Below are 24,358 nucleotides of genomic sequence, written 5' to 3' on the forward strand. Positions count from 1 at the left end.
ATGCAGGGGGCGTGTTAGTGACCGGGAGGAGGGGTGTGGCTTAACGCAGAGCGGCACCGATGGCGGAGCGGCGTGTGTCGCGCTGGTACTTCGGCGGCCTCGCGTCTAGCGGGGCCGCCTGCTGCACCCACCCGTTGGACCTGCTGAAGGTGAGGGGAGAGGAAAGGAGGGAATAGGGAAGAAGGAGGGTGGGGAAGGGCTAAGAGGAAGGAGAAGTAGGGGGATGGCAGGGAGGGACCGGCTGGGAGGGACGGGCAGGGAGGGCGGGTGGGGGGGGTGGGAATCGGACAGGAGGACATCGAGATGGGCCTGGGGGGTCGTGGGGCGCGATCCGGGGGGCTAGGGAATGGTTCTGAGCGGCTGGGAGAGGCTGTGGGCATGGTTCTGAAGGATGGGGAAGTGGTTGTGAGGGAATGGCTTTAAAGGGCCGGGTTTTAGGGGACGTGGGGGGCTGTGAGCGGCTATAGGGGAACGGCACTGGGGGGGGGGGGGTGTGAGGGGGGCGATGGTTTTGAGGGACCGAGGAACGGCTGCGGTTTGCCGGGGGGAACGGCTGCTGGGGCGGGGGGGCAGACCGTGAGGGGTTGGTGAGAGACTGAGAGGACAGGAACGTCCCTGAGGGGACAGGAGAGGCTGTAGAGCAAGGACTGAGGGTCTGGGGGAACGGTGCTGCGGGAAGGGGGCGACGGTTGTGAGCCGGTTACGGCTGCGGCAGAGCGAGCAAACAGCTGCTGTGGGGACAGGCAGGCTGCGGGGCGACGGCAGCAGCTACAGGGACGGGACTGAGGATGGGGAACGCCTCTGGGGGGTTGCCGGCTGTGGGAAGCTGGGCAGAGGTCCTGAGGGTCCGGGGAGCATCTGTAAGGATACAGGGGCGCCTGTGAAGGGCTAGGAGCGACTCTGGGGCCGGGTTCGAAGGACTCGGTGTGGGGACGGCTGTGAGAGGCCAGTTCTAAAGGGGCCGACTCTGGTGCTCCGGGGGACGGCTGTGGGGCTGGCTCTGCGGGGCTGGCTCTGCGGGGCTGGCTCTGCGGGGCTGGCGCTGTGGGGCTGGGGAACGGCTGCAGAGGACAGGGGGAAACAGATGCCTGGGGGAGCCAGTTCTGAGGAGCTGGTTCGCGGCTGTGAGGGGACTGAGCGAGCAGGGACATAGCCCTGGCCACGGGGAGGACACAAGCAGCTGTGGGGCCCGGGGGTCATGGCAGCGAGGGGACAGGAGCAGGGGTGGGTCACAGGGGCAGGGTTAAAGGGACACTGGGCCTGGCCTAGGAGAGGCCTAAGAGCAGGTGCAGGCATGTGAGGGAACCCGCGTGGGGCTGAGGAGACACAGCTCGGGCTGAGGACTCTGGGGAGCTCAGCGTGCTAGCCGTGGAAGCTGTGCAGGACGCCCTGCCCAGGCTCCTGCGTGAGGCAGGGCTGTGGCTCCAGTGCCCACTGTGTTGGACGCAGGCCCACTGGGCTCCGTGTCCTCAGGCCAAGATGTCACCTAGGCGCCACAGACAGCCTGGCATCCCTGCTTCCACACAAAGAGCGCCGCGCGCAGCCCTGCGCTGCCAGCACCCACGGACAGGGCAAATGCCAGCGCTGCCCGGAGCCTTGTGCGCCAGCCAAGCAGTGACAGGCTTGGCAGCCAGTGGAGGCAGCCAGTGGAGGGGGGGGCAGGAGAGCAAGCTCAGACCAGAGCCTGTCGTGCCTGGGGCTGTGTCCGTGGGTGAGGTTCAGGACGGGCAGCCCCTTCCCAGCCCACACATGGGGACAGGAGAAGGTGTGCCAGGCACAGGCCCAGGAGTAAAGCCAGAGCTCGTAGGGCCAGATGCTGTGCCTGGCTGGACTCATCTGTCCAGCATAGGTGGTTGGAAGCCTGTGGAGGTTCATGTAGGATGCCCTGGCAAGGTGCTCAGAAGGGGAATTAGGCTGGCACATGCCTCAAGGTCTGTCTCTGAGCCAGCATGACGGGTGTGACTTTTGGGCTGTGTCCCCATGCACTGTCCCTGAAAATGTGTAGCCCTGTGGCAGTAAACAGCCTGGGCCAGCCAGCTGGATTTGCAAGAGGATTGATGCCCCAGTATTGAATGCAGGGCCTGCCTTTGGCCCGGAGCTCTCCTGCAGCGGTGACTGGTGCCAGGCACAAGGGGCCACAGGCTCTGGCAGGGGTCAAAGTGTACTTTGCTGTACCTCTGGACCTTGGCCCCAGACAGAGGCTGCTCTAGAGCCCCTGAGCCAGCACAAGCCACACACAGGCTGCCTGCCCTGTGGTGGTGACCACAGCACTGGCCACCTTCTCCCCTGCCTGCCTTCCTTCTCCGTGGCAGGCAGCTGAGTGCTGCCAGGCGTGGCTCTGCCCTACCTGCCTGTCCAGTCCCTCTGCCCCAGGCTGTCCTACAACCCTCACCCAGCTTCCCAGCATGCTATGAGCTCTGGTCCCTGCTCAGACCCCCCCTGCTGGGGTGAAAGGCAGCCCTGTCCCTGCCTCCCTGCAATGTTCCCAGCGTCCTGCGGCGTATCCCACGCCCCAGCCGTGCTGGGGCTTCTGTAACAGGAGCCGGGTCTGACTCCCTAATTCCCTGCCAGCAGCACTTTGCTCTCTTCAATTTTACCTCCTGGGCCTTTGACCTGCCTGTGGTCTGCACAGTGTGGGGCTGGGTGGGTGCACTCAGAACATGCTCCAGCACTGGCTGATATGGCTCCTCCACCCTGGCCAGTCCCTGCAGGCCCCTGACACTTCCTCTGGTGGTGGCAGGAAACATTGGGCTGCTGCAAGTAGGAAGGGGAGCACCCATCCCCCATGCCTGTGCCTGGGAGCAGGTCAGAGCTGATGAGCTGTGCTGCTGGCTTGTCTGATTCCTGTGGCTAGGGTGGAGGGGGTATTCTGGAGGCCTGGCAGTGCCTGTGGGGAGATGTGGAACAGCAGGAGGTTATAGATCCTCCAGCCTGGTTGTGATGACTGAACAAACCCACACTGGTCACTCACTCATGTGCTTTTGGATTCTCCCTGCCCTGACATGGCCTGTGGCCTTTCTCTGCAGAAGCAGGTGCTACTGCTTCATCTTAGGGCTACTGCTGAGGGCACTAAGCCAAGCAGGCGCCTGGAGGGACCGCAGGCAGAAACCTCAGCACTGCCCCTTCTCCTGCTGGCCTTCACCACCCTGGTACTGGCCTGGGCTGGTTTCCCAGTGCTGCTTGAGCACAGGGAGCCTGGAGCTGTTGTTGTTGGCAAGGAAGCTCCCGCACAAGTGCTACCCAGTTACACCAGTGAGCAGTTGGAGCAGCCACCCCTGAGCTCCCCAGCCCCCTGACACTGGGCTGTGAGCTGACATTGCCGGACTCTGCCTCAGGTCCACCTGCAGACGCAGCAGGAGGTGAAGATGAGGATGATGGGGATGGCCATGCACGTGATTCGCACCGACGGCTTCCTGGCTCTCTACAACGGCCTCAGTGCCTCACTGTGCCGGCAGGTGAGTGCTGCCATGTCCCCACAGCCCTTGGTCTCCTGAGGCCAGCAGAGAGCCCCTGTGGTGTGGCACTGCCCACCACAAGTGGCAGCTGCACTGGACAGGCTGCAGGCAGCCAGCAGGACACAGCAGCTCATTCTCCATCCCCAGATGACCTACTCCTTGACTCGCTTTGGCATCTATGAGACTGCGAGGGACCGCCTGGGCCATGGCACGCAGGGCCCTCCCCCCTTCTATCAGAAAGTGCTGCTGGGTGCAGTGGGAGGTGAGCAAGGAAGAGGGTCTCTCCCCCCGGTCTCCCCCAGGTTGGAGGAGCCCCCTGACCCCAGCCCTTCCTTCTTTGGCTGCAGGCTTCACCGGTGGGTTCGTGGGGACCCCAGCAGACATGGTGAACGTCAGGTCAGTCCTGCCCACCCCCTGGTGCTGCTGGTGAGGGAGGCTCATGACTAGTATGGGGCAGCAGTTGGGATGGTGTGGTGTTCCCTGTGCTCCTCACAGCATGACGAGGCTGCTCTGTAGTTGGTGGCCAAGTCCCAAGGCAGAGGTGGCCTGTACCCCAAAGGCTGAGGGTTGTTCTGCCATCCGGTGTAACAGCCCTGGGCTCCAGCGTGGTCTTCAGTGGGATGTGGGGTTGAAGACAGCTTGCTTGTCCCTTTGTAAAGGCCCAGCCTGTCTCCTGGGCCTCTGCCCACTACCCTGGCCAGGGGCAAGCCTGCTCCAAGAGCCCCAGCTTGGGGGGGACAGTGGGCATCAGCCTCCACTTACACCGTGCTCCTCTTGCCTTCCAGGATGCAGAATGACATGAAGCAGCCACCTGCCCTACGGCGCAAGTGAGTGGGGGTCCAGGAGTTGCAGTTGCCGGGGCTGGGGCTTCTCAGGGGCTGGGGCAGCTGGGCGGGGGGGTCGAGGGGCAGCCTGAGCTCCCGTGGGCACCGAGGCAGTGGGAAGGCGAGCCGGGGGAGCCGGGATTACCGGATGCGGCCGTCTGTTGTGGCCGCGGGGGGGCAGCACCGAACCGGTGTCACGGCAGCGTTCCCCGTGGGCAGCAGGACCGGGGCCGTGACCGTGGACCTGGGAGTTGCAGCTGCCCGTGCTGGGCTGCCCGGGTGCTGGGGAGCCTCTGGCCCTGACACCTTCCCCTCTCGCTCCCTCCAGCTATTCCCATGCCCTGGATGGCATGTACCGTGTCCTCCGGGAAGGTGAGGCTGTGCCAGCCGGGATAGGGTGAGCGTGTCTGGGGTGTCCTTGCTGGCACTGGGAAACCGTGGCAGGAGCGTCCCAGAGCACTCCATCTGGGAGCAGGGAGAAGGGACAGAGGGTGGCAGTGGGGCCCATGAGGCAGGGGAGCCAAGAGTCTGGCAAAGCCCAGCACCTCTGCAGTGTCTGTCTGGGGCAGGGCTTGGCAGCCTGCCTGTACTCCAGTGGGGAAGAGGGACCTGCCAGGAGCTGGTGTGGAAAATCATGAGAGGGTGGAGTGGGTGGGAAGGGGAATGAAGGGCAGCAGGGATGAGGCAGAACTGCTCTGAAGGATTGTCCTTCTCTGCAGTTGTGCTTTAAGCACACTTGTGTGAGGAGGCTGGGACACAGGGCAGGGAAGGAGGCTCCCATGGGAAGGGAGTGTGAGGAATGTCTCAGGACATGTGCTGATCCTAACCTGTCTGTCCACAGAGGGATTGAAGAAACTCTTCTCGGGAGCTAGTGCAGCATCCAGCCGGGGGGCCCTGGTCACTGTTGGGCAGGTAGGATAACTCTGCTGGGTAATAGGTGCCAGGGAAGGTACAAGGGTAGTTCCTGGCATGGTGAGAAGGGGGAATGCATCACTAACATGCTGTGTCTCCACAGCTCTCCTGTTATGACCAGGCCAAGCAGCTGGTTCTTGCGACCGGAGTGCTGTCAGACAACATCTTCACTCACTTCCTGGCCAGCTTCATTGCTGTGAGCAGGGCTGGGTGTGGGGAGGTAGCACTGGAGCTGGGTTCCCCGCAGGTGGGCTGGGGCTGCCAGAGCTGCTTCTCGGGATGTTGACAGAGCAGGACCAGACAAAGAGGCTCCTGTAGGCCTCTTGGGAGGGGGTGGTCCCAATCTGAGTTCTGGCTCTCTGCAGTGACCATTGTGATCACTTGATCACTGGCACCTACCTGGATTTCTTCCATGAGCCCCTGCCCTGTGCTGACCCCTGCTGACTGTCCCCAGGGCGGATGTGCCACTTTCCTGTGCCAGCCCCTTGATGTGCTCAAGACCCGGCTCATGAACTCCCAGGGCGAGTACCGGGTGAGTAGCCTGTGCTGTCCCCTTGGCCTGATGCCTTCCACTTCCTGGCTCCTCCTCACCTCTCTCCCTCTTGCTTCAGGGTATTGCCCACTGTGCCATGGAAACTGCCAAGCTTGGTCCTCTCGCCTTCTACAAGGTGCCTGGCTGGGGATGCTGGGGTGGGCTGGTGGGGTTCAGTTGGGGAGTCTGGGCTGGGAGCAGTCATTAAGACCTAGAACAGTTCTGGGGCAGGAGCCTTCCTGTCTCTGCTGCCTGTGGCAGCCTCCACCTGCCAGGCCACCATCCCAGGCCAGGTCTGTGGGATCTGAACAGGCTCTGGCTGAGACTTTGCCTACATAGCAGTGGTGCCAGCACTGATACGTTTGGGCCAGAGGGGCTGACGCACGGTGCTGAAATCTGCATTCACACCTATGGCTGTGGTGCCTCCCTCACTGCCATGGCAGGCTCTGCTGCCACCAAGGCCCCAGCTCCCCAGAGCTCTGCCACATGCCCACACGGTGCTGCTCCATGGGGTGGGCTGCTGGCCACCCTCGGACAAGCTCACACTGACTCTCCCTGTTCTTGCTGTCTCCTTGCAGGGCTTTGTTCCTGCTGCCATCCGTCTCGTTCCTCAGACCGTGCTCACCTTTCTCTTCCTGGAACAACTACGCAAATATTTTGGGATCAAAGTGGCCACCTGAACAGGAGAGATGGGATTCTGCCTTGCCCCAGGGGTGTGAGCCTGCAGGTCACCACTGAGATCCCAGAATCCCTCTCCACTGTGTGGGGCCGGTGCCACTCCCCTGCCCCTCATCCCCACTCCTGTGCCTTGCCAGTGCCTGTGGCCAGCCAGTCCAGACTCCACTCTCTCATCCCAGTTCTCAGCATCTCCTTTATCTCTGGGATGTTCTTTGGCCTCTTCTCCCCTCTGCACTGTTGGTTTGGGTTTTGGTTTATTTTGCTCTTCTCACAGGCCACAAGTTCTGTCCTTACCCCTCTCAGCCCTGTCCCTTATGTGCCTCCAGACTGCACTGTCCTGGGGGAACAGAGAGTCCAGCCTGGTCACAGGACTGGGGAGGCCAATGGTCAATGAGCTCAGTGGGGCTGGTGTGCGTCCAGCCTCTGCTGCCAGCAGCAGGGCCCTGTCCTCCACTAGTGCCTCTGACTCACTGCAGTCTCTTGCTGCCCCCAGCACAGCCTGGCCACCCCAAACCCAGCAGCATTCCCAGCCACGCTCTGACTCTGCTTGGCCAAAACTCGCCAGCACCCACCGGTTGCTGGGCTCTTCAGGGATTCTGCCTCATACCAATGAAGATGGTGAACAGAGCCTAGGGGTGAGGGCCAGCTGCTTCATTCCCCTGCCCTTGCCTGGGGCAAGGTTAGCAGCTGCCCAGCTGTCCCCTGGCTTCAGCCAGGGCCAGGCAGTACCTGCTCAAGGATCCATCACTCACTGACCCAGCCTGGGGTGGGGATGTCCATGCAGCCCTGTGGCCTCATGCCTCTCCCCAGCCCTCTGTAGCACTCAGTGCCCCATGTTCCTCCTCACCCTGCAGGGAGCTGCATGTGGGTGCTGTGGGCACCAGTCCCTCTGGCCTGTGCACCCCTGTGCATGGGGGCCCTGAGGGATCAAAGAACTGGAATATTTGTGACTTTATTAAAGGGTGAAACAAGCACAGGACCCTGTGTGCTGCTTATGGGGGAGCCAGGGGAGTTCTGTGTCCCCTCCTGCAGCTGGGCCTGGGCACTGAGCTCTCCAGGAGTGCAGGGAGGGGTTCAAGGCTTCTCCCCACACTGAGCAGGGGGCTCTTCACTCCAGCCTGTGCCCCTAGCTCAGCCCCATGTGTGTGTGTACCCCCACAACGCTGGGATCTCCCAGCTGTGCCCAGTCTCAGCAGAGCTGTGTCGAGGGCTCCCGCCTGCCTCAGCCTTGTTGCTGGAGCTGCCTCCAGGAAGTGGCACTAATTGGGCTCCAGCCGGCGGAACAGAGCCAGCCTGGGACAGCAGGGAAGTGAAAGCTCATCACCATAACGAAGTCTAATGATGCTGGCTGGCATCACTGCTTTGTTCCTCTGCCTGGCCCTGTGAGAGGGCTGTGGGCAGGTGAGATGAACCCTCTTCTCATGAGGGGCTGGGATTGCCACCCCAGCACCACTGCCAGAGCTGATGGGGGCTGCTCTGCACCCATGAAAAGGCCAACACAGAGCAGGAGAATGATGGAGCTGCAGAGCCTTGCCCTGGCTGTCGTCACCCTCATGAAATTAAGTTGTTTGGTCCTGTGGGGGCCAGTGGCAGGGATGCTCCAGCTCAGCCATGGTCCCCTTGGCTGTGCCAGCCCTGTACTCCTGATGCTCACATCCCTTCTTCCCACATACCCTGTGGTGGCAGCCACGCCACAGCCACGCAGGCAGGACAGCATGTGCCAGACACAGCCTGGAGCACAACGCGTCCGGCAGCTGCTTGGTGATGGAGCTTCTTATCTCTGAGCATCGGGGAGGCCTCGGGACTGTCAACAACCACTGCCGGCGGGTTGTGCGCTCACTGTAGCTGCCGGGCTCCCTCCTGGTCTCACTCGGCTTCTGCCCAGCCCTCCCTGCCCAACCCTCAGGCCCTGCTGCCTGGAGAGGTTTCCACCTGTCACCCCTTTGCCCGCCCTGGGCAGGCCTGGGGCTGACCCCCAGGCCCCTCCTGATCCAGAGCAGAGTGTGGGCTGGCCCTGGGCTGACCCCCCTCAGCACTGGCACCTGCAAGCCCCAGGGAGTGCCCGGTGGAGGCTTCCAGACAGCTGGCAGCTGAGCCGAGCCGGATCCTGGCCCCGGGGGGTAACGGCTGGTGGGCTCCGAGTTGGAGGACAGCTGTCCCCGAGCTGTCCCTGCTGCACGGACGCCACAGACCGAGTTAGACCCGTTTGTGCCCAAGGGCCGGGGCAGGGGTAGCTGTTGGCGCCAGGCAGCTGCTGGCACCTCTGCCCAGGCCACGCTCCAGCGGCAGCCCTGCGGGTTCGGTGTGGGATCCCCGAACGTTCGCTGCTGCGCGGGGCTGTTTACCCGGCTGCGCTGTAGCGGGACAGCGCAGGCGGACACGGACCCGTCCCTGCCGGCGGCGGCCGGAGCCGCGGGGTCGAGGCGGCTCTCGGCTGCACGGCCGAGGTTTGTCCGGGTCCTCCCGAGGGGGCCCAACCCTGTAGACCGCGGAGAAGGACTTGGAAGGGGGAGGGGGCTTGTGACAGCGACGGGAAACCCGCAGGGACCACAGCAGAGCCCCAAGGACCCGCCGCCTGCCCGCTGCTTCAAGCGCGGGGCTGCACCGGGTCCCGGAACCGCGGGTATCCCGGAGCCGCGGGTATCCCTGACCCTGTCCCTCGGGGGCCTCTTACGGTCCAGCTGCCCCCGCAGCTCCGGCCGCCCCGTCCCGGCCGGCGAGCCCAGCCGGTGCCCGGCAGCGGGGCGGGGCGGGGCGAAGGGGCCGGCGGCGAGGACAGGCGACGGAGACAAGAGCCAGTGACTCCGCAGCTCTCGGGCGCGGTCGTAGGTGATTCGGGACCGTGCCGTGCCGTAGCCACAGCCGTGGTCCCAAGGGTGGCAGCAGCGGGCGGAGCAGGGGGCATCGGGCTGCGCACACACACACCCCCGTGCTGGCGGGAGGAGCGGGGCGGCGGGACGCTGCTCTTCCCCTGCAGTCCCTCCCCCCGCGCCGGTCCCTCCCCCCGAGCCTCCACAGCCGTCGCCGCCGCGGCTCCAGCAAAAGTTTGCTCCGGACCGGCCGAGAGTGCCGGTGCCAGTCCCGGTTACTGCCAGCACCGAGATGCGCCCTGGAGCCGCCGCAAGCCCAGCCCCGACAGGTACGGGGGAAGGCGGGGAGGAGGGAGGGAAGCGCCCACCCCCGCGACCTCGGGGCTCCCTGTTCGGTGGGATGCAGCATGCCCCGTCGAGGGGATACATATTTCGTGTCACGACTGCACATCCCCGGGGCCGCAACTTGAGCCCCGGGAATACGGAGCAGCAGCTTCCAGAGCCGTCCTGGTGCTGGCCCCGGTGGAGTCGGGTGGTCCTGGGCTAGGCAATTCGTGTCCGGGCTGTGCCTGTTCCCCGCCTAAGTCGCTGCCCCTGTCACCTCGGGAAGGGGCTCTGTCCTTGGGCAGCTCGGCACCCTTAGGTGCTGCTGTGAGCTCCGGGCGTGTGATACCAGCCGAACTCTGTTGTGCCGGGAGCATCTCCTGCAGAATCCCTTCTCTGAAGTAGTGCCCACTGGGTGGGCACACGGTGCTGTGGCTTTCTTGCTGAAGGTCTGAAGCAGGGGACACTTTCCCACCACCCCCAGACACCCCAAGCTCTCCAGGTGCTGCAGGGGCCCATTGCAAGTGCCCTTTGTGACTCTGTCCCAAGCTCTGCTGTGTCAACACGGTGTTGGTAAACGGCTTTGTTTAACCAGGACATGGTGGGTAGGTGACCTTGCCACCCTCCTGGCTGGAAGCGCATCTCCAAAGCAGCTGTGAGATCACCTCTGCCTTGTTATGCCTTCCCAGCCCGGCTGCTGCTCCGGGGTGGCCAGGGAGAGCTGGACACGCCAGTGTCAGGCCAGCTCCCCTTGAGCCAGGGGAAGGGGCATCTGCTGCTGCCCAGCCAGCGCTATCGACCTGCGTTTGCCCAGCACCTCACCCTGCACACCTAACGCAGCCACGGTGCCCTGCACAGCACTTGACAGCTTGTGCTGTGTGTGTCCTGACCCCTGCCAAATCCAGTGGGTGCCCCTGAATGTTCCTCAGCTTTATCTGTGCATCACTAGGAAAATACAGGGCCTGCAGGACCCCTTCTCGGCATGTTAGTGTCGCCCCAGCTGGCAGCCCCTGTCCTTCCCACCAATCCCTGCTCCTTTCTGCACACTGTGGTGCAGATTTTATGGTTTTTTTTAGTATGTTCTGTTGCCTGGAGAGGGGAAAAGAGAAAAGGTTTAATGGAGAAGAGGCAAAATGTGGATTAAAAATAGTTAATGAAAAAATGTGACCACAAGCCCTGAGCAGCAGCACAGGGCTGAGACCAGCTGCTGAGCAGAGCGCCGTGCCCCTCGCTGTGCCAGGCAGAGGCAGTGGCAGAGGCAGAGGCAGAGGCAGAGGCAGAGGCAGAGGCAGTGGCAGTGGCAGAGGCAGAGGCAGAGGCAGAGGCAGTGGCAGAGGCAGAAGCAGAGGCAGCGGCAGAGGCAGAGAGAGGCAGAGGCGGAGGCAGCAGCAGAGGCAGAGGCAGAGGCAGAGGCAGAGGCAGAGGCAGAGAGAGGCAGAGGCCAAGGCAGCAGCAGAGGCAGAGGCAGGGGCAGAGGCAGAGGCAGAGGCAGAGGCAGGGGCAGAGGCAGAGGCAGAGGCAGGGGCAGAGGCAGAGGCAGGGGCAGTGGCAGGGTCTCATCACGCCAAATGCCAGGAAGACGAAGTGGCCACTTTGCTGTCCCCTCTGTGCTTCTCCATTGCATCCTGTCCTGTTCTGCCTCCCCCACGGCCAGAGCCCTTGTCCCTGTCTTTCTGTCTCAGCCCAGGGCGTGTCTGGGCAACTTGGCTTCAAGAAACAGGCATCAGTGGACAGCCAAGCACGAGTTTCACACTGCAGCACCTCTGCCTCTGGCACAGCTGGTGGCTTGGCCATGCTCATGTGCTCCACTTTCCCTGAGACAAGGAGGGTCCCTTCTAGGACCCATGCCGGGGTAGGCTGCTGTGTACAATGCTACTTGCACGTCTGCCCCTCAGCAGATCAGGGCTTGAGCTCAGTCCTCGGTGAGGTGCTGGAGGTTGTCCCCAGCTCCGTGCTGACCACAGCGTTCATGCCTGCTCGGGGGGGCAGGTGCTGAGCTCCCGGTGCGGGTGTGCTTGTGCACACTCCTGCCTGCACTGACCTTTTCCTCGGCTTTTCCCAGCCCTGTGCTTCCCCTGTGACACGCTAACCACACGTGTCACGGTGCATCTCTCATGCCATCCTCCTGTGTGTGACAGGGGTTTTGTGCAATGAAGAGATGAACAAGAAAAACTTGTTTCCCCGAGCAAGGACTGAGGTGCTGCATGGCTCAGCATCCCCTTGGCAGAGCCTGCCAAGCAGCGAGGTTATCTGACCACTGTCCAGCTGCCCAGCCATGCTTGCCAACCACACACTCCCTCCTTGGTACTGGGGTAGCTGTAGTGGATGCCCTTACCCACCCCTTTCGGCAGCAGGCATGGAGGTGATGCAGAGCATTTGTCCTGATGGCACAGAGGTGAGTACTGTTTGTTTGCATCCTCTGCTGCTGTTGACGAAAATGCTGTCAGGGTTGGTTTAGGTTTTCTTGGTCCAAAGTGACACAGAATCCGGCCTCATCGGTGCCTGGTGACGTCGGCTTTCTCTGTGTGCTGCTGCCCGGCGTTTCCACCATCAGGTAGCTCTGTGCAAAAGAGCTGTGGACTTACAGCATGAGAGCTGCTCCAGGCAGTTCAGCTGCTCCTCCGCTGACAAAGTTCCTGATACTCACTTCCCGTGGGAGGATTGAAGCAGTAGTGGGGAGCAAGAAGGCATCCCTGAGCTCTGGGCAGGGACACAAGCAGGGATGGCATGTGGTGTGGGCCAGACCTCCTGGGTCTCCCCACTGTGGCCGTTTCCCCCAGCCTCTTGTTCTGGTGAGAAGTGGAGCAGTATCGGCAGGGCCAGGCTCGCACTGGCATCGCATCAGCTCTGGCCCAGCACCGTTCCCTCCCCTGCCAAGTGCTGAAGCCCCTGCCGTGCTGGCTTGTAGCTCTGAGCTCAAAGCCAAGCCAGCCGTGGAAAATGCTGCATTAACACGCTGGGGGCTAATTCCTGTGTCCAGAGGGTATGCAGCCCCCCACCCCCACCCCTCCCCCTGCCCCTCACCTCCCGAGCATGGGGCTGTGCTGGGCACAGACCTGCACTGTCGGGAGACCATGCTCCCACCCCAGCTGGGGGTATGAGAGCCCCAGAGAGGGACTGGGCTGTGGGCAGGGCTGTGTCAGTGTCTCAGTGCTTATGTGGGACTGGATGTGCCAGGGCGTCCCTGGGTCACGTTGCAGATGCCCATGAGTGTCCCTGTGGAGGCTTCACGGAGCTGCTGATCCATGTGGCAATTGGACACAGTGATCCCAGATGTGGAGCTCATTCCCTTGCACGTGTGATGGCACCAGAGTCAGGGTAGCAATATCCCCAGGGAAGCCAATCTAGGTGGGAGGAGGAGAGTATCTTGCCCTCGGGCAGGGCTGGATGCTCAGTTGGTCATGGGAATCCACATCAGCACAGATCTGCTGCAGGGCAGTGCAGGGGCTGCACACCCACGGGTAAGGGGCAAAATCCTAACACAAGCCTTTTCCTGCCCATTCTCTGTGTCTTGGAGCAATGCTGCAGTGGTAGCAGCAGTGTGCCCTGATGCTGAGCATGCCCTCTGCCCAGGCTGTGTGCCCTGGTCCCCTTCCTGAAAGCAGATCATGGGCCACGATGAGGGGGGAGAGGGAGTCCTTGCTTTGTCCCTGCCACTGACAGGTTTGGCACTGCTTGCTCAGGAAGGGCTTAGTGCACAAACTCTGGTGCCAGCTACCACCCCACCGGCCCCCACCCCAAGGGTGGCTGACGGTGCCTGTGTCTGACACCTCCAGCCTCCCAGCGGTGGGGCTGTCAGCACTGACCCCCTTCCCTGTGTGAGTGCAGCATCCTGGTGCTCCTCTTTCCTCCTGTCCCACCATGGATACAAGGTTTCCCCTTCATGGCTGTGACAGCCCAGCCTCTGCAGGGGTCAGCAGCCGCAGAGCCGTGACACAGGAACATGCCTCATTGCCCAATACCAGCGTGGGGCAAAAGTCCCTTGTGCACCCCCTGTGGCCCCAGCAGACACACCTGCTCTCGTGCTGGGCACCCTCCACCTGGTGCCCACAATTCAGGAGGTGGGGAGGTGTCCCCAAAGCCTGGGCCCAGCTAGGAGGCACCTGGAGTTTGTTTGGCACAGCATTGTGAGGGGATGTGGTGACATGGAGTCAGGTCCCTCCTGTAACACTGCCTCTGGTAGCAGTGGGCATGGCTGGGAGGGCCTCTTTGTACCAGTGGCTGTGGCACATCCAGCCATTAGCAACTACTACTCCAAGATACTGATTCTGGGCAGTGCCAGCTGCTGGGGAGGTGCTCAGCACTGCCAGTGGTCAGAGACACCCCAGAGCCCACCATCACAGCTGTGCTGGACCACTGCTCCTTCCCTGCCACTGCCTGTTTGCACTAAGCCAGGGATGTGTGGTCCACAGCTACTCCTGCACATCCACGTGTCTGCCAGAAATAGCCTGGGGCTGAGGGCAGCCTGGGGTGGCTGAGTTGCCAGGGGTCTCTTGCACTCTGAGGCATGGAGGGCTTGTATGGTGCTGCTGCTGTGTGGCACCACGGACAGCTGGGGTAAAGGGCCTGGACAGGGCCCCACTGCGAGGGGGAGCCCCGTGCTGGAGGCGAGGAACGTGACTGGCCCCTGCGCCAGGACCCCTCACCCAGTGCAGTCTGCCCAGCTTGGCCCTGCAGCAGGATCAGGGCTGGGGAGCGGCTGACAGCCCGGGGGGAGTCTAGGGCAGAGGCCTCCCCGCTGCTAAATCCCATTGCAGGCAGCTAAAAATAGAGACACCTCTGCCCCAAAGCTGCGTCCCTGGCTGGAGAGGGGCTGGCAGCCAGTTTGCTGATCGTGCCCAGGAGGAGCATTTCCTCCCGGGACAGGGATGCTCAGGCAGGGGCTGGGCATGGGGAGGTTCCCACAGGGCTGGGACATGGGCAGCAGCAGGATGGGGCAGGTGGGGATGTTGACATGGGGCTGGCAGGGGAATGAGGACAGGGATGTTGGTATGAGGGTGGCAAGGGGAAGAAGGATGCTGGTGTGGGGTTGGCAAGGGGACAAGGACAGAGATGCCTGTGCGTGGCTGGCAGAGATAGAATAGAAGTTGGTCTGATGGGGGTAAGAGGACAGGATTGCTGGCTTGGAGATGGTGTGGGGCAAGGACTGGAATACTGACGTGGGCAGATGGGTGCCCACCAAAGATCCCTGTTCCCAGAGCCCACCCAGTGAGGACTGTCCCAGGAAGCAGCTCCTTCTGTCCTGGGAGTGTCTAAATAAGGCGCGCCGGCAGGTCCAGCTCCTTGAGCTGCATCTGGAGCCCCACGCACTGATTAATGAGCTCCTCAGGCAGCTGCTTGCGACATGGTGAGTGGGTCTGTATGGAGGAAAAACGACTTTCCCAGGGATAAAAATAGGCCTGGGCAGAACGGCAAGCCCTGGGAGTGCTGGCTGGTCAGAGAGTGCGATGCTCCAGCCCGTGCCCGCATGGGAGGCTGGCTTGGGGGTGATCCTTGGGGGCAATCCCTCCCAGCCTGGCTGCCCTCACCCAACACAGCAATGCCATGCCATGGGGCTGCTGTCAGAATGGCCTCTTGTGGGAAGAGCTGAAATCCTGCTCAGGAGCTCCATAACCCGCTTAGGGGGATGGAGGGAATTACCGCGCCTCGTGAGCCGGGCTTTGTGCAGGGAACTCCCGGGTGCTGTGCAGGACAAAGCACTGCGTCGCTCCTGAACTGGGGGTGATGGAGCCACAGCAGCACGGCCAGGCCATGGCAGCCCTGCAAGCCGGGAATCCCTGCAGGTTAATGGTTAACCAGACCAGGGCCACCAGCCATCCCCATTCACTATCCCCCATTCCCCATCCCCCATTCCCCATCCCCATCCTCATCCCTGCCTGGCTGGTTCTGCCATCAGGTTCCTGCCCCAGGCATGGGGTGCCTCGAGGGACACTGTGGAGAGAGACATCCCAGGGGCTTGGCCACCTCTGTTGCTGGAAGCAGATCCAAAACTGGTGCTGCCACAAACGGTGGGGAGTCAATAAGGAGGGGAGGCAGCTTGGGTACCAGCCCCAACCCTGAGAAGACACTCAGGTGTGAGGAGTCCCAGCTACCACCAGGGTATGGGCTCTGCACTAACATATAGCCAGGCACCAGCACAAGTATGGGGTCTGAGTATGGGGAGGTCCAGAGGCAGTATCACCTCGAGGAATTGCAATGGTACCCTACAGAGGGGTGCTCTGGCCACACAGGGGCTGGGGATTGGCTTGGCTGGCAGAGGGGTGGGATGACTACAGTGGGATGAGTCCTGGGGAGAACCAGCAGGTACACAGCAGCACACTGGCAAACACACAAACAACAGACTGAATGCTCGAGCCAGGCAGGGTCGGGTGAGGACGGGCACAGGAGCATGGCACCATGACCACGGCTGGCTCTGCAGCAGGGCAGCCTCTCCTGCCCAGCCCGCCTGCCCCTCAGCTGCGAGTCTCCAGCTTTTCCCCGGGACGGGTCCCAGTGCCTGCATCCCCGTGACCTGGCATCTCGTGCACAGGGTCACCCACGCGCCAGGGCCCTTCCCGCCAGAGCAGAGGAGCTGCCGAGGGCTGCTAAGAAGCCAGGCACCCCACAGTGCTCCCCATGCGGCTCGTGGCCCGGTGCAGGGATGTCCCAGCTGCGTCTCTTCAGCATCTTGCTGCTGCTGCTGCTCTGCTGCCAGGTAAGGATGGGACATGCTGCGCAGAGGTGCTCTGCCCCCACACCCTGCCCCTTGCTTGCCCCTAAGCTGCCACCGAGCCACACCTCCCGGCAGCAGCCCCTTGCCTTGGCACACTGTGCAGCGGCTGCTGCCCTTTCCTGTCTGTTCTGCTGCCCATATGGCCTGGCACAGAACATGTACTGCATGGCATGGTGCATGGCATGTTGGCCTGCACTCACCCATGGTGACCCTCCCTGGTGGCTCCAGGGTTCCTCTGCCCAGATCACGGATTCCCTCTACGAGAGCTGGAAGGCATACAGTGAGGAGTGCAACCGCAACATGAGCCGCCTGCCCATGCCCACAGGTGAGACAGGGATAAGGGGTAGAGGGACCATCATGGGGCCTGGCACCTGGCTTCCTGCACAGGAGATGCCACAAATGCTGCCATGTCCCATCCCTCCTCAGAGCTGGTCTGTAACCGCACCTTTGACAAGTTCTCCTGCTGGCCTGACACACTGCCCAATAGCACCACCAGCGTCCCCTGCCCCTGGTACCTGCCCTGGTACCAGAAAGGTAATGGCAAGAGGGGGGCATGGTTGCGCATGTCTTGTGTGTGCACATGAGTGTGTACATGTGTTGCTCCAGATGGTCATGTCAGGGCTGGCACACAGTGCCCACACTGTGTGGAGCTGGGGCTTGGTCCACTCCATCCATTGCCCTCCTCCCATTACAGTGAAGCACAGATTTGTCTTCAAAACCTGTGGGCCAGATGGGCAATGGGTGACAGGCCCCCAGGGACAGTCCCTGCGTGACGCCACACAGTGCAAACTTGACGCTGAGGACCTGGAGGCACAGGTGGGTAGAGCTGAGGGGGCAGCTGGTGTGGTGGTCCCTACCCTGACTGTTCTGCCCTACCCTGCCCTCACTTGCTCCCTCATTTTCTAGGAAAAATTTGCCAGGACCTATGGCAGCTTCAAGGTGATGTACACCGTGGGCTACTCCATGTCACTCTGTGCCCTGCTCCTCGCCCTGGCTCTGCTGCTGGGCTTCAGGTAGGGCTGTGAGAATGATTGCCCAGTGGGGGGCAGGTGGGGGCCATGCTGGGGGATCCGAGGCAGAAGACGGGAGCAGGCAGGGGCCATAAGAGGGGTCTGGGAGTTTCCACTGACAGCAGCTCCCTTCCTCTGCAGCAAGCTGCACTGCATGAGGAACTACATCCACATGAACCTCTTCGCCTCCTTCATCCTGAAGGGCGTCTCTGTGCTGGTCATCGACGCCCTGCTCAAGACCCACTACAGTGACAAGATTGACGACTACAATGTGCACATCTGGCTGAGCGATGAGGTGAGTAGTGGGCTGGTGGGGCTTGGGGGCATGGGTGCCACAGCAGCCCTGACCCCTGCCCACAGGCAGCCGCGGGCTGCCGGGCGGCCACAGTCTTCATGCAGTATGGCATTGTGGCTAACTACTGCTGGCTGCTGGTGGAGGGCATCTACCTGCACAACCTCCTGGTGGTGGCTGTCTTCTCTGAGAGGAGCTACTTCACCCTGTACCTGTGCATCGGCTGGGGTGAGTGCAGGTGGGGTGGGTCCCCATCCCTGACCCCATTCCCAACTGTGCCTCACCTGCCCCCCCACCTGCCTCCCCTCCAGGAGCTCCCGTGCTCTTCCTCATCCCCTGGGTCGTTGTAAAATTCCTCTATGAAAACATCCAGTGAGTACCAGCCCCTACTGTGAGTCAGCACCCATGGATGTGCAAGACATGGGCAAGTGTGTGGGGGGCATGCTGAGAGAAGGGTGGGGATGATGTGATGGCCCCGAAGAGGCCCCATGCAATCACTCCACGCAATGAGGACAGTGCTGGGCCATGGTGCGCTCTCAGCTGGGGCTGATGATGCCATGCCAGGCTCCAGCAGTCACCCAGCTGAGCAGCTGCCCCACATCTCCCATCCCTCCCCTGTGCAGGTGCTGGACCACCAACAACAACATGGGCTTCTGGTGGATCCTTCGCTTCCCAGTGTTCCTGGCCATCCTGGTGAGTCTGGGGCTGTGGCTCTGCCCTCTACAGCTCCTTATCCAGCATCTGTGAGGCCCCAAGCCTGCAATGAGAGTGACTGCCCTGGGCTGGGACCAAGCTACCCTGCCTGCACTGCCTAGCCCTGTGTGCCCCTGCCCCTCATGGCTCATTGCACTCCTTTGCAGATCAACTTCTTCATCTTCATCCGTATCATCCAGATCCTCATCTCCAAGCTTCGGGCTCATCAGATGCGCTACACCGACTACAAGTTCAGGTGGGTGGTGAGCACAGCCTTGGCCCCATATGCCCACAGAGCAAGTACTGGGGTGTGGGTGTGTGTCCTATCCATGACCCTCCACGCAGGCTGGCCAAGTCCACACTGACACTGATCCCGCTGCTGGGCATCCACGAGGTAGTCTTTGCCTTCATCACTGATGAACATGCCCAGGGTACCCTGCGCTATGTCAAGCTCTTCTTTGACCTTTTCCTGAGCTCTTTTCAGGTGAGCCCAGCTCCATGCAGAACTGACCCTCTGTGAAGACCCTCAGTCCTGGGTTGGCCCAGATCAGGGTTGGGGTTAGGGATCTGGCCATGTACCTCTTGACATCTCTCCTACCTCCACTCAGGGGATGCTGGTAGCCATTCTCTACTGCTTCGTCAACAAGGAGGTGAGTGGGACAGTGCGGGAATTGGGGAGCTGGGTGGGACTTGGGCAACCAACAATGCGGGGCCACAATGATGACGACTGCCCACAGGTGCAGGCAGAGCTGCTGAAGAGATGGCAGCGCTGGAAGCTAGGGAAGGACTTGGCGGAAGAGTACAAGCACACCTACAGCCACGCACCCAGCGCCCGTAATGGTGCTGGCAGCACCTGTGAGAAGCACCAGCTGGTGAGTGGCTGTGCCAATGGGCTGGGGCGCAGCCCAACCACTGCACACCCTGGCACCCACTACCTCGAGAGGACCGGCCACAGCACCGCTGACCACCTCACCCTGGGGGACCAGCACCACTGCTACGAGTTCCCTGAGACCACAGCTGAGAGCCACTTCTGAGCTCATGGCCAGAGCAGGAGGCCTGTGCTGGCCGCACTGCTGCAGGCCGAGCTGGCTGGGGCAGCTGCTGCCTCCATCCAGAGATTCATCCTACTCTGAACTCTGTGGGACCATGCCTGCCATGCTGTGCCAGACATGCACAGGACAACAGCCACAGCTGGGCCAGCCAGGGCTGAGGCATGGCGAGTGGGACTTGGACCTCTGTATGGAGGGGACCTGTGGGGCAGGGGGGATCTGTGTGTGTATGGGGGGTTCATTCTGTGGTGCTGCCCTTGTGCGCCTTCAAGACCCTTCGCGCAGTGCTGTAATTTATCTGTTGTAACTGTAAATAGGTGTGGGCCCATGCCGGGCTGCAGGGCCAGCTCTGCGTGCGCCTCTCTGTCCAGGATGCGGGCACTGGGGACACTGTAGCCCCACGACATATCTCTGAGCATCTCCAGGTGACGACCACAGCCACTGATGGGGAGCTGCACCAGAAGGTATCCCTGCAGCCTGCCCATTGCCTGCCCCACACCCCAGCTTCCTGCCCCTCTGCCCACCCCACAGCCCTACTGCCTGCCCCATGGCCTGACACAGGTGAGTGAGGCAGACATGAGACCGTAGCTGCAGCAGTGCTGCCAGCCGGGGCTCTAGCTCCCGCCAGCACACGTTCTTCTCTGGCCGCTAATCGGCTCTGTCCTTTCGCTGCCAGGAGCCCTTAATTAAATCATTTGGCTCTGCCTGCCGGCACCCCCGCTCTCCTGGGAGCTGGCTCAGGCCACAGGCCAGGCAGTGACTGCCAGCAGCACCGATCATGGTGAGCAGCCCTCAGGGTGTAGGGCTGTGGGTGCCCCTGTGCTGGCCAGCCGGGCTGGCTGTCATGGCAGAGAGGGAGCACAGCAGCCGGCATCCTAAGAGGCTTGTGCCGTGCACATGAGCGCTAAGCCCGGATGCTGCAGCTTTGGGCACCACAATTGCCTGGTGTGTGGGGATTAGGCAGGCACACCCCCAGTCGGGGCACCCTGCCCCACGGATGGTGGCAGGAGGGACAATCACCCTTGCCATGACCCCCGGTTGCCCATATGCCTTGGCTCTGGGGCACTGCCTGTCACCCAGCCCTCCTGGCCTTAAGCAGATGACAGTTCCCGGCTGTTCAGACCCCACGCACAGTCTGACAGAGGGGATGTGACGAGTTGGGTGAGTGCTTGGAGCCGTGCCCCAGCAGCCATCGGCAACTCTGTGCAGTAAACAGCAGCGCCAGCCGGGCAGCCGCCCTCCCCCAACCCCCAAAATCCCACCCGATCCTAGCATCATCCACACCACCATGGCCACGGCCCTGCCCGCCCACGCCGTCCAGCAGAAGGGACGGCGGGAGCCGCGCTGTCTGCCGGGGGGGGGTGGTGGCGGGTCGCGGACCACTGCGAGGGAGTCGGCAGGGCTGACCATGGCACGGGGAGGGCACATCCACAGCGCCGGCCCCAGCAACGCGGCGCTTGGCTCCAGGCGGCAGCGCCAGGCCAAGCACGCAGTAATTTTCCTGTTTACTTGATAAATTGCTGCCGGCCCCCGCAGCACTGGGATCCTGTGCCCAGGGGCCGGTGCAGTGCTGACATGGGCTGGAGGGGTCTGGGGGCTGCGCTGCCATAGGGCAGTGTGGCCGTAGTGTGGGGATGCACAACCCGAGGGGAAGCAGTGCTGTGGGGCTGAGTGGGCAAGGGGAGAGGAGCTCCCGAGTCAGGCTCTGCCCGGGCACAGAGATGGGGATGGGGAAGGGAATGGGGAGGGGGACGGAGGCAGACCCTGGGCGAGGCCTTGGTGCTGAAGCTGGCCGGGGCAGCCCCCCCAGAGGCGCTGTCCCCACGGGCGCTGCCGTCACCGCGGCCTCCTGAGGCGGTAATGAACCTAATTGAAGCAAATTGCTGGAGCACCAACCAAGCGGTTTCTGGGAAGGTAAATATGGTCATCGCTCGGCGCCGGGCCCCGCGCGTGTTGCTCCAGCGTTGCCATGGCAACATCCCACTGTCCCCGGGACACATGATGCCCTGTCACGGCCAGGCTGGACCCACAGCACTAAGCACACAGGGACACCCCTCAACCCCTGCCCAGGAAGGGTGATGTGCAGTGCTGGAGTCCTGTGTCTGCCCCACCGTGATGATGACCCTTTAGGGACCATCAGGGCAGCCCCAGCCCATGGGGTGTCCCTCAGGCAAGTGCCTGTACCCCCTGGGGTTATGGGTTATCCCCTGGCTCTGACCCATGTCCCCACAGTCCCTGTTTCTTTCACAGCCTCTTGTGTCCTGCCACCCTGCCCACAGTGTGTCTGAGTCCAGCATCCCACTGGGTCCATGTTGGGAGGGGCAGATCCCCATCCCCTGCCCTGTCCCCGCTGCAGAGCCTTGGGACATATGGCAGAGACTGGCCATGGGTCAGCAGGCACAACCCCAAGAAGGAACAGTGTCAACTGGTGGCCAGGAGCCTCGTGCCCAGTACGTGCCCACACTATAGCATGTCCCTGTAGCACCCACTGCCAATCTGGCTGCACCCCAAAGCTGGGGAACTACCTGTGCCATAGCACTGTGCCTGCAGCCCCTGTGCCCTGGTCATCCTCTGCTCCCATAAAGCTACATGCCACAGCCAGTGGCTCCTCAGCACACATGACCCCCAGGACTGCTGGACACAGCCCCTTCTCAAGGGATGGCACTGCTCCCAGGATGCCAGGGTAGGAGCAGGGCGCCTGCATCTCCTGGGAGTGAGGCCAGCCCTGGCCCAAGGAGCCAGCTCCCATGGGACCGCCATCAGCATCCTTTCCCATCACCGTGGAGTTGCTGGATGGGGAGAGCCTGCTGCCCATCTGCTGCTGGCTTCTGGCACCCACCCTGCACCAGGCTACGGAACAAGGCAGGCAAGATGTAGATGGCTTGGAGCAAGCTGCCTGTGTGCCTTGCCTGGGGCACAGTGATGGGGCTGCAGCGAAGCTTGTGACTGGAGGACCCCTCCCTGCTGCAGCCTGGAACCACCTGCAGCAAGTATCTCCCCTGTGTGCACCCTGCAGTGCATGCCTTGGCAGTACAGCCTGTACCCCCACATCCCTGGGGTACAGCTCAGGCAGCACAGCCTGCACAACACATGCATGTCCACACACAGACACACTCACAGGTAGACACATGGGGACAGACCTCTGCTGTCTGAGTGGGAGCCATCCGTTCCCAGTGCCTGGTGAAACAAAGGTGCTGCCACCAGCCCTCCAGCCCACACACAGCGAGCAGAGAATCACAGAATCACAGACTGCTTTCAGCTGAAGGGACCTTTAAAGGTCACCTAGCCCAACCCACTTGCAGCGAGCAGGGACATCTTCAACCAGATCAGGTTGCTCAGAGCCCCAAACAACCTGACCTGGAATGGTTCCAGGGATGCAGCTTCTACCACCTCCCTGAGCTACCTGTACCAGTGTTCGACCATCCTCAGCATAACAAACGTCTTCTTTAGCAGGGGAGTCAGAGGCGAGGCTGGGCTGCAGCACAGCCCCACAGCCCGGGGCCGCAGCAGAGCCCCACAGCCCGGGGCCGCAGCAGCGCCTCGCACTGATATTCCCACTTTATCAAGAGAATTGAGCACCGCAAATTGGTCTTCTAAGTAGATTCTGCCCACTGCCGTCCCCTCTTCCTACTGCTTAATTCAATGATACAACACATACCTCTCCTCCTCCCACTGTTTAATCTAATGATGAACACCGCATCCGAGTCACAGCGAAAAGAAACCTTTGCCGAGTTCGATTTCGAGAGGTAAACAGCCTGCGGCCTCGGGCTCTTGCAGGGGCACCCCCCCGCCACCTGCCCGCCTCACTTCTCCTGCGCTGCCTCCCCGCCCTCGCCCCCTGCTTTCTTATTAGTCTTTATAAAAACTGTCTGTTTATGGAATGGTTTTTGTACATTTCATTAGAGTTTGAGGGGTTGCTTTGCCTCTGGCTTTACAGTGCCCGAGTCAAGACAAAACCAAGGCCAGCAGGGCTGGTGTGACAGGTTTAGGCTGTGCCTTTAAGAAAGGGACAGCTGCAGGACCCCCCCGTGCATGCCCTTGGGCCTGGGGACATTGCTGCAGCCCCTCGGACAGCCCCAGATGAGGACTGTGGTGTGTGCCCAGCTGTGGGGAACAGTGCTGGGCTCCACGGCAGCCCAGCTGTCAGACCAGTGAGCCAGCTGGCTGCCCTGTTCAAGCATGACCCACAAAGGAGCTGCGTTGGGGCAGCTGCAGGCCAGCTGTGCGAGCAGCATGGGGCCAGCTCCTGGCATGTTGGTGCAGCTCTTGCCTGTGCCCACAGCCCCATCTTGCTCCCCTAGCACCACACAGCCCAAGGTGTGGAGGCTCCCCTGGGGCTGGCTGGGAAGCACCACTGGCCCAGCAGAGCCTCTTCCCATGCCCATGGGACACAGACACATGGCCCTGGATGCAATCAAGACTTCCGGCAGGGCAGCTTCACTCACCTGCCACGCTTTCCAGACAGAAGGCAACCCACAGGGCCTGTCCTGAAAGACACATCAAGGGAAAGGGGCCATGGTAGAAAGCACTGTCACCTTGCCCCTGCTGCCCCCAGTGCCTGGCAGTGCCAGGGTAAGAGAGCAGCCTGAGGCAGCTCCAGCAGTCAGCAACAACAGGAGGCTGAGGCTGCGTCTTGCTGTGCTGGAATCGGGCAGCACGCCCCAGCATGCAAGCACCCCAGGAATGTTTTGGTGATGGGAGATAAACAGGGTCATGGCTAAGGGTAGAGATGCACTTGAGGAGAAATTCTAGCAATGCTAAGTATAGTTTAATGCCATTAAAGCAGGGAAGGGAAGAGGATATGAGTGTATTAATAGTCTCAACATTTAAATCTTTGGTCCAGCGACAGCTCCAGGGATGCTGGTGCGTAGGAGGGCTGCCAGCACCCAAGGGCATTGTGCTACCAGCACGTAGTGCCCAGCTGCACACCTTGCAGGGCAACTAAGAGCCCAAAACAAGGGCAAGATCCCTTCTGGAAAGAAAAATAAATAAATAAGAGGCAGCTTCCCTCTCTGCATTACCTCTCCTTAGGGCTAGGTCAGGCTTGACAAGGCACAGACAGCCCTG

The 24,358-nt window shown here is 61.8% G+C and overlaps 2 protein-coding genes across 2 annotated transcripts; both read left to right on the forward strand.

The window, feature by feature from the left end:
* Positions 1–28: 28 nt before the first annotated feature.
* On the forward strand, positions 29–7,380 carry SLC25A10 (solute carrier family 25 member 10). The gene is made up of 11 exons (XM_068151328.1): positions 29–149; positions 3,336–3,455; positions 3,603–3,717; positions 3,803–3,851; positions 4,241–4,282; positions 4,608–4,651; positions 5,121–5,191; positions 5,295–5,387; positions 5,646–5,723; positions 5,803–5,859; positions 6,302–7,380. Exons 1-11 carry the CDS (start codon positions 60–62, stop codon positions 6,401–6,403), a joined length of 861 nt encoding a protein of 286 aa, XP_068007429.1. The 5' UTR covers positions 29–59; the 3' UTR covers positions 6,404–7,380.
* A 2,084-nt stretch (positions 7,381–9,464) lies between these two features.
* GCGR (glucagon receptor) lies at positions 9,465–19,901 on the forward strand. The gene is made up of 15 exons (XM_068151333.1): positions 9,465–9,540; positions 15,432–15,634; positions 16,065–16,229; positions 16,476–16,572; positions 16,674–16,781; positions 16,942–17,063; positions 17,154–17,260; positions 17,399–17,552; positions 17,618–17,777; positions 17,861–17,921; positions 18,173–18,242; positions 18,410–18,498; positions 18,588–18,726; positions 18,851–18,892; positions 18,980–19,901. Exons 3-15 carry the CDS (start codon positions 16,176–16,178, stop codon positions 19,274–19,276), a joined length of 1,500 nt encoding a protein of 499 aa, XP_068007434.1. The 5' UTR covers positions 9,465–9,540; positions 15,432–15,634; positions 16,065–16,175; the 3' UTR covers positions 19,277–19,901.
* Positions 19,902–24,358: the final 4,457 nt, after the last annotated feature.

Source organism: Melanerpes formicivorus, unplaced genomic scaffold (assembly GCF_026170545.1).
Source record: "Melanerpes formicivorus ecotype bairdi unplaced genomic scaffold, bMelFor1.0.p_v2 SCAF_21, whole genome shotgun sequence".
Classification (NCBI taxonomy): Eukaryota; Metazoa; Chordata; class Aves; order Piciformes; family Picidae; genus Melanerpes; species Melanerpes formicivorus.

Excerpts from the sequence above, each read along its gene's own strand:
- SLC25A10 (XM_068151328.1), top strand. The coding sequence starts at position 60 with ATGGCGGAGCGGCGTGTGTCGCGCTGGTACTTCGGCGGCCTCGCGTCT. Across the intron at positions 5,192-5,294 it reads CCCTGGTCACTGTTGGGCAG|CTCTCCTGTTATGACCAGGC; the intron begins GTAGGATAACTC and ends GTGTCTCCACAG. Across the intron at positions 5,388-5,645 it reads TCCTGGCCAGCTTCATTGCT|GGCGGATGTGCCACTTTCCT; the intron begins GTGAGCAGGGCT and ends GACTGTCCCCAG.
- GCGR (XM_068151333.1), top strand. The coding sequence starts at position 16,176 with ATGTCCCAGCTGCGTCTCTTCAGCATCTTGCTGCTGCTGCTGCTCTGC. Across the intron at positions 17,261-17,398 it reads GCTCTGCTGCTGGGCTTCAG|CAAGCTGCACTGCATGAGGA; the intron begins GTAGGGCTGTGA and ends CTTCCTCTGCAG. Across the intron at positions 18,893-18,979 it reads ACTGCTTCGTCAACAAGGAG|GTGCAGGCAGAGCTGCTGAA; the intron begins GTGAGTGGGACA and ends GACTGCCCACAG.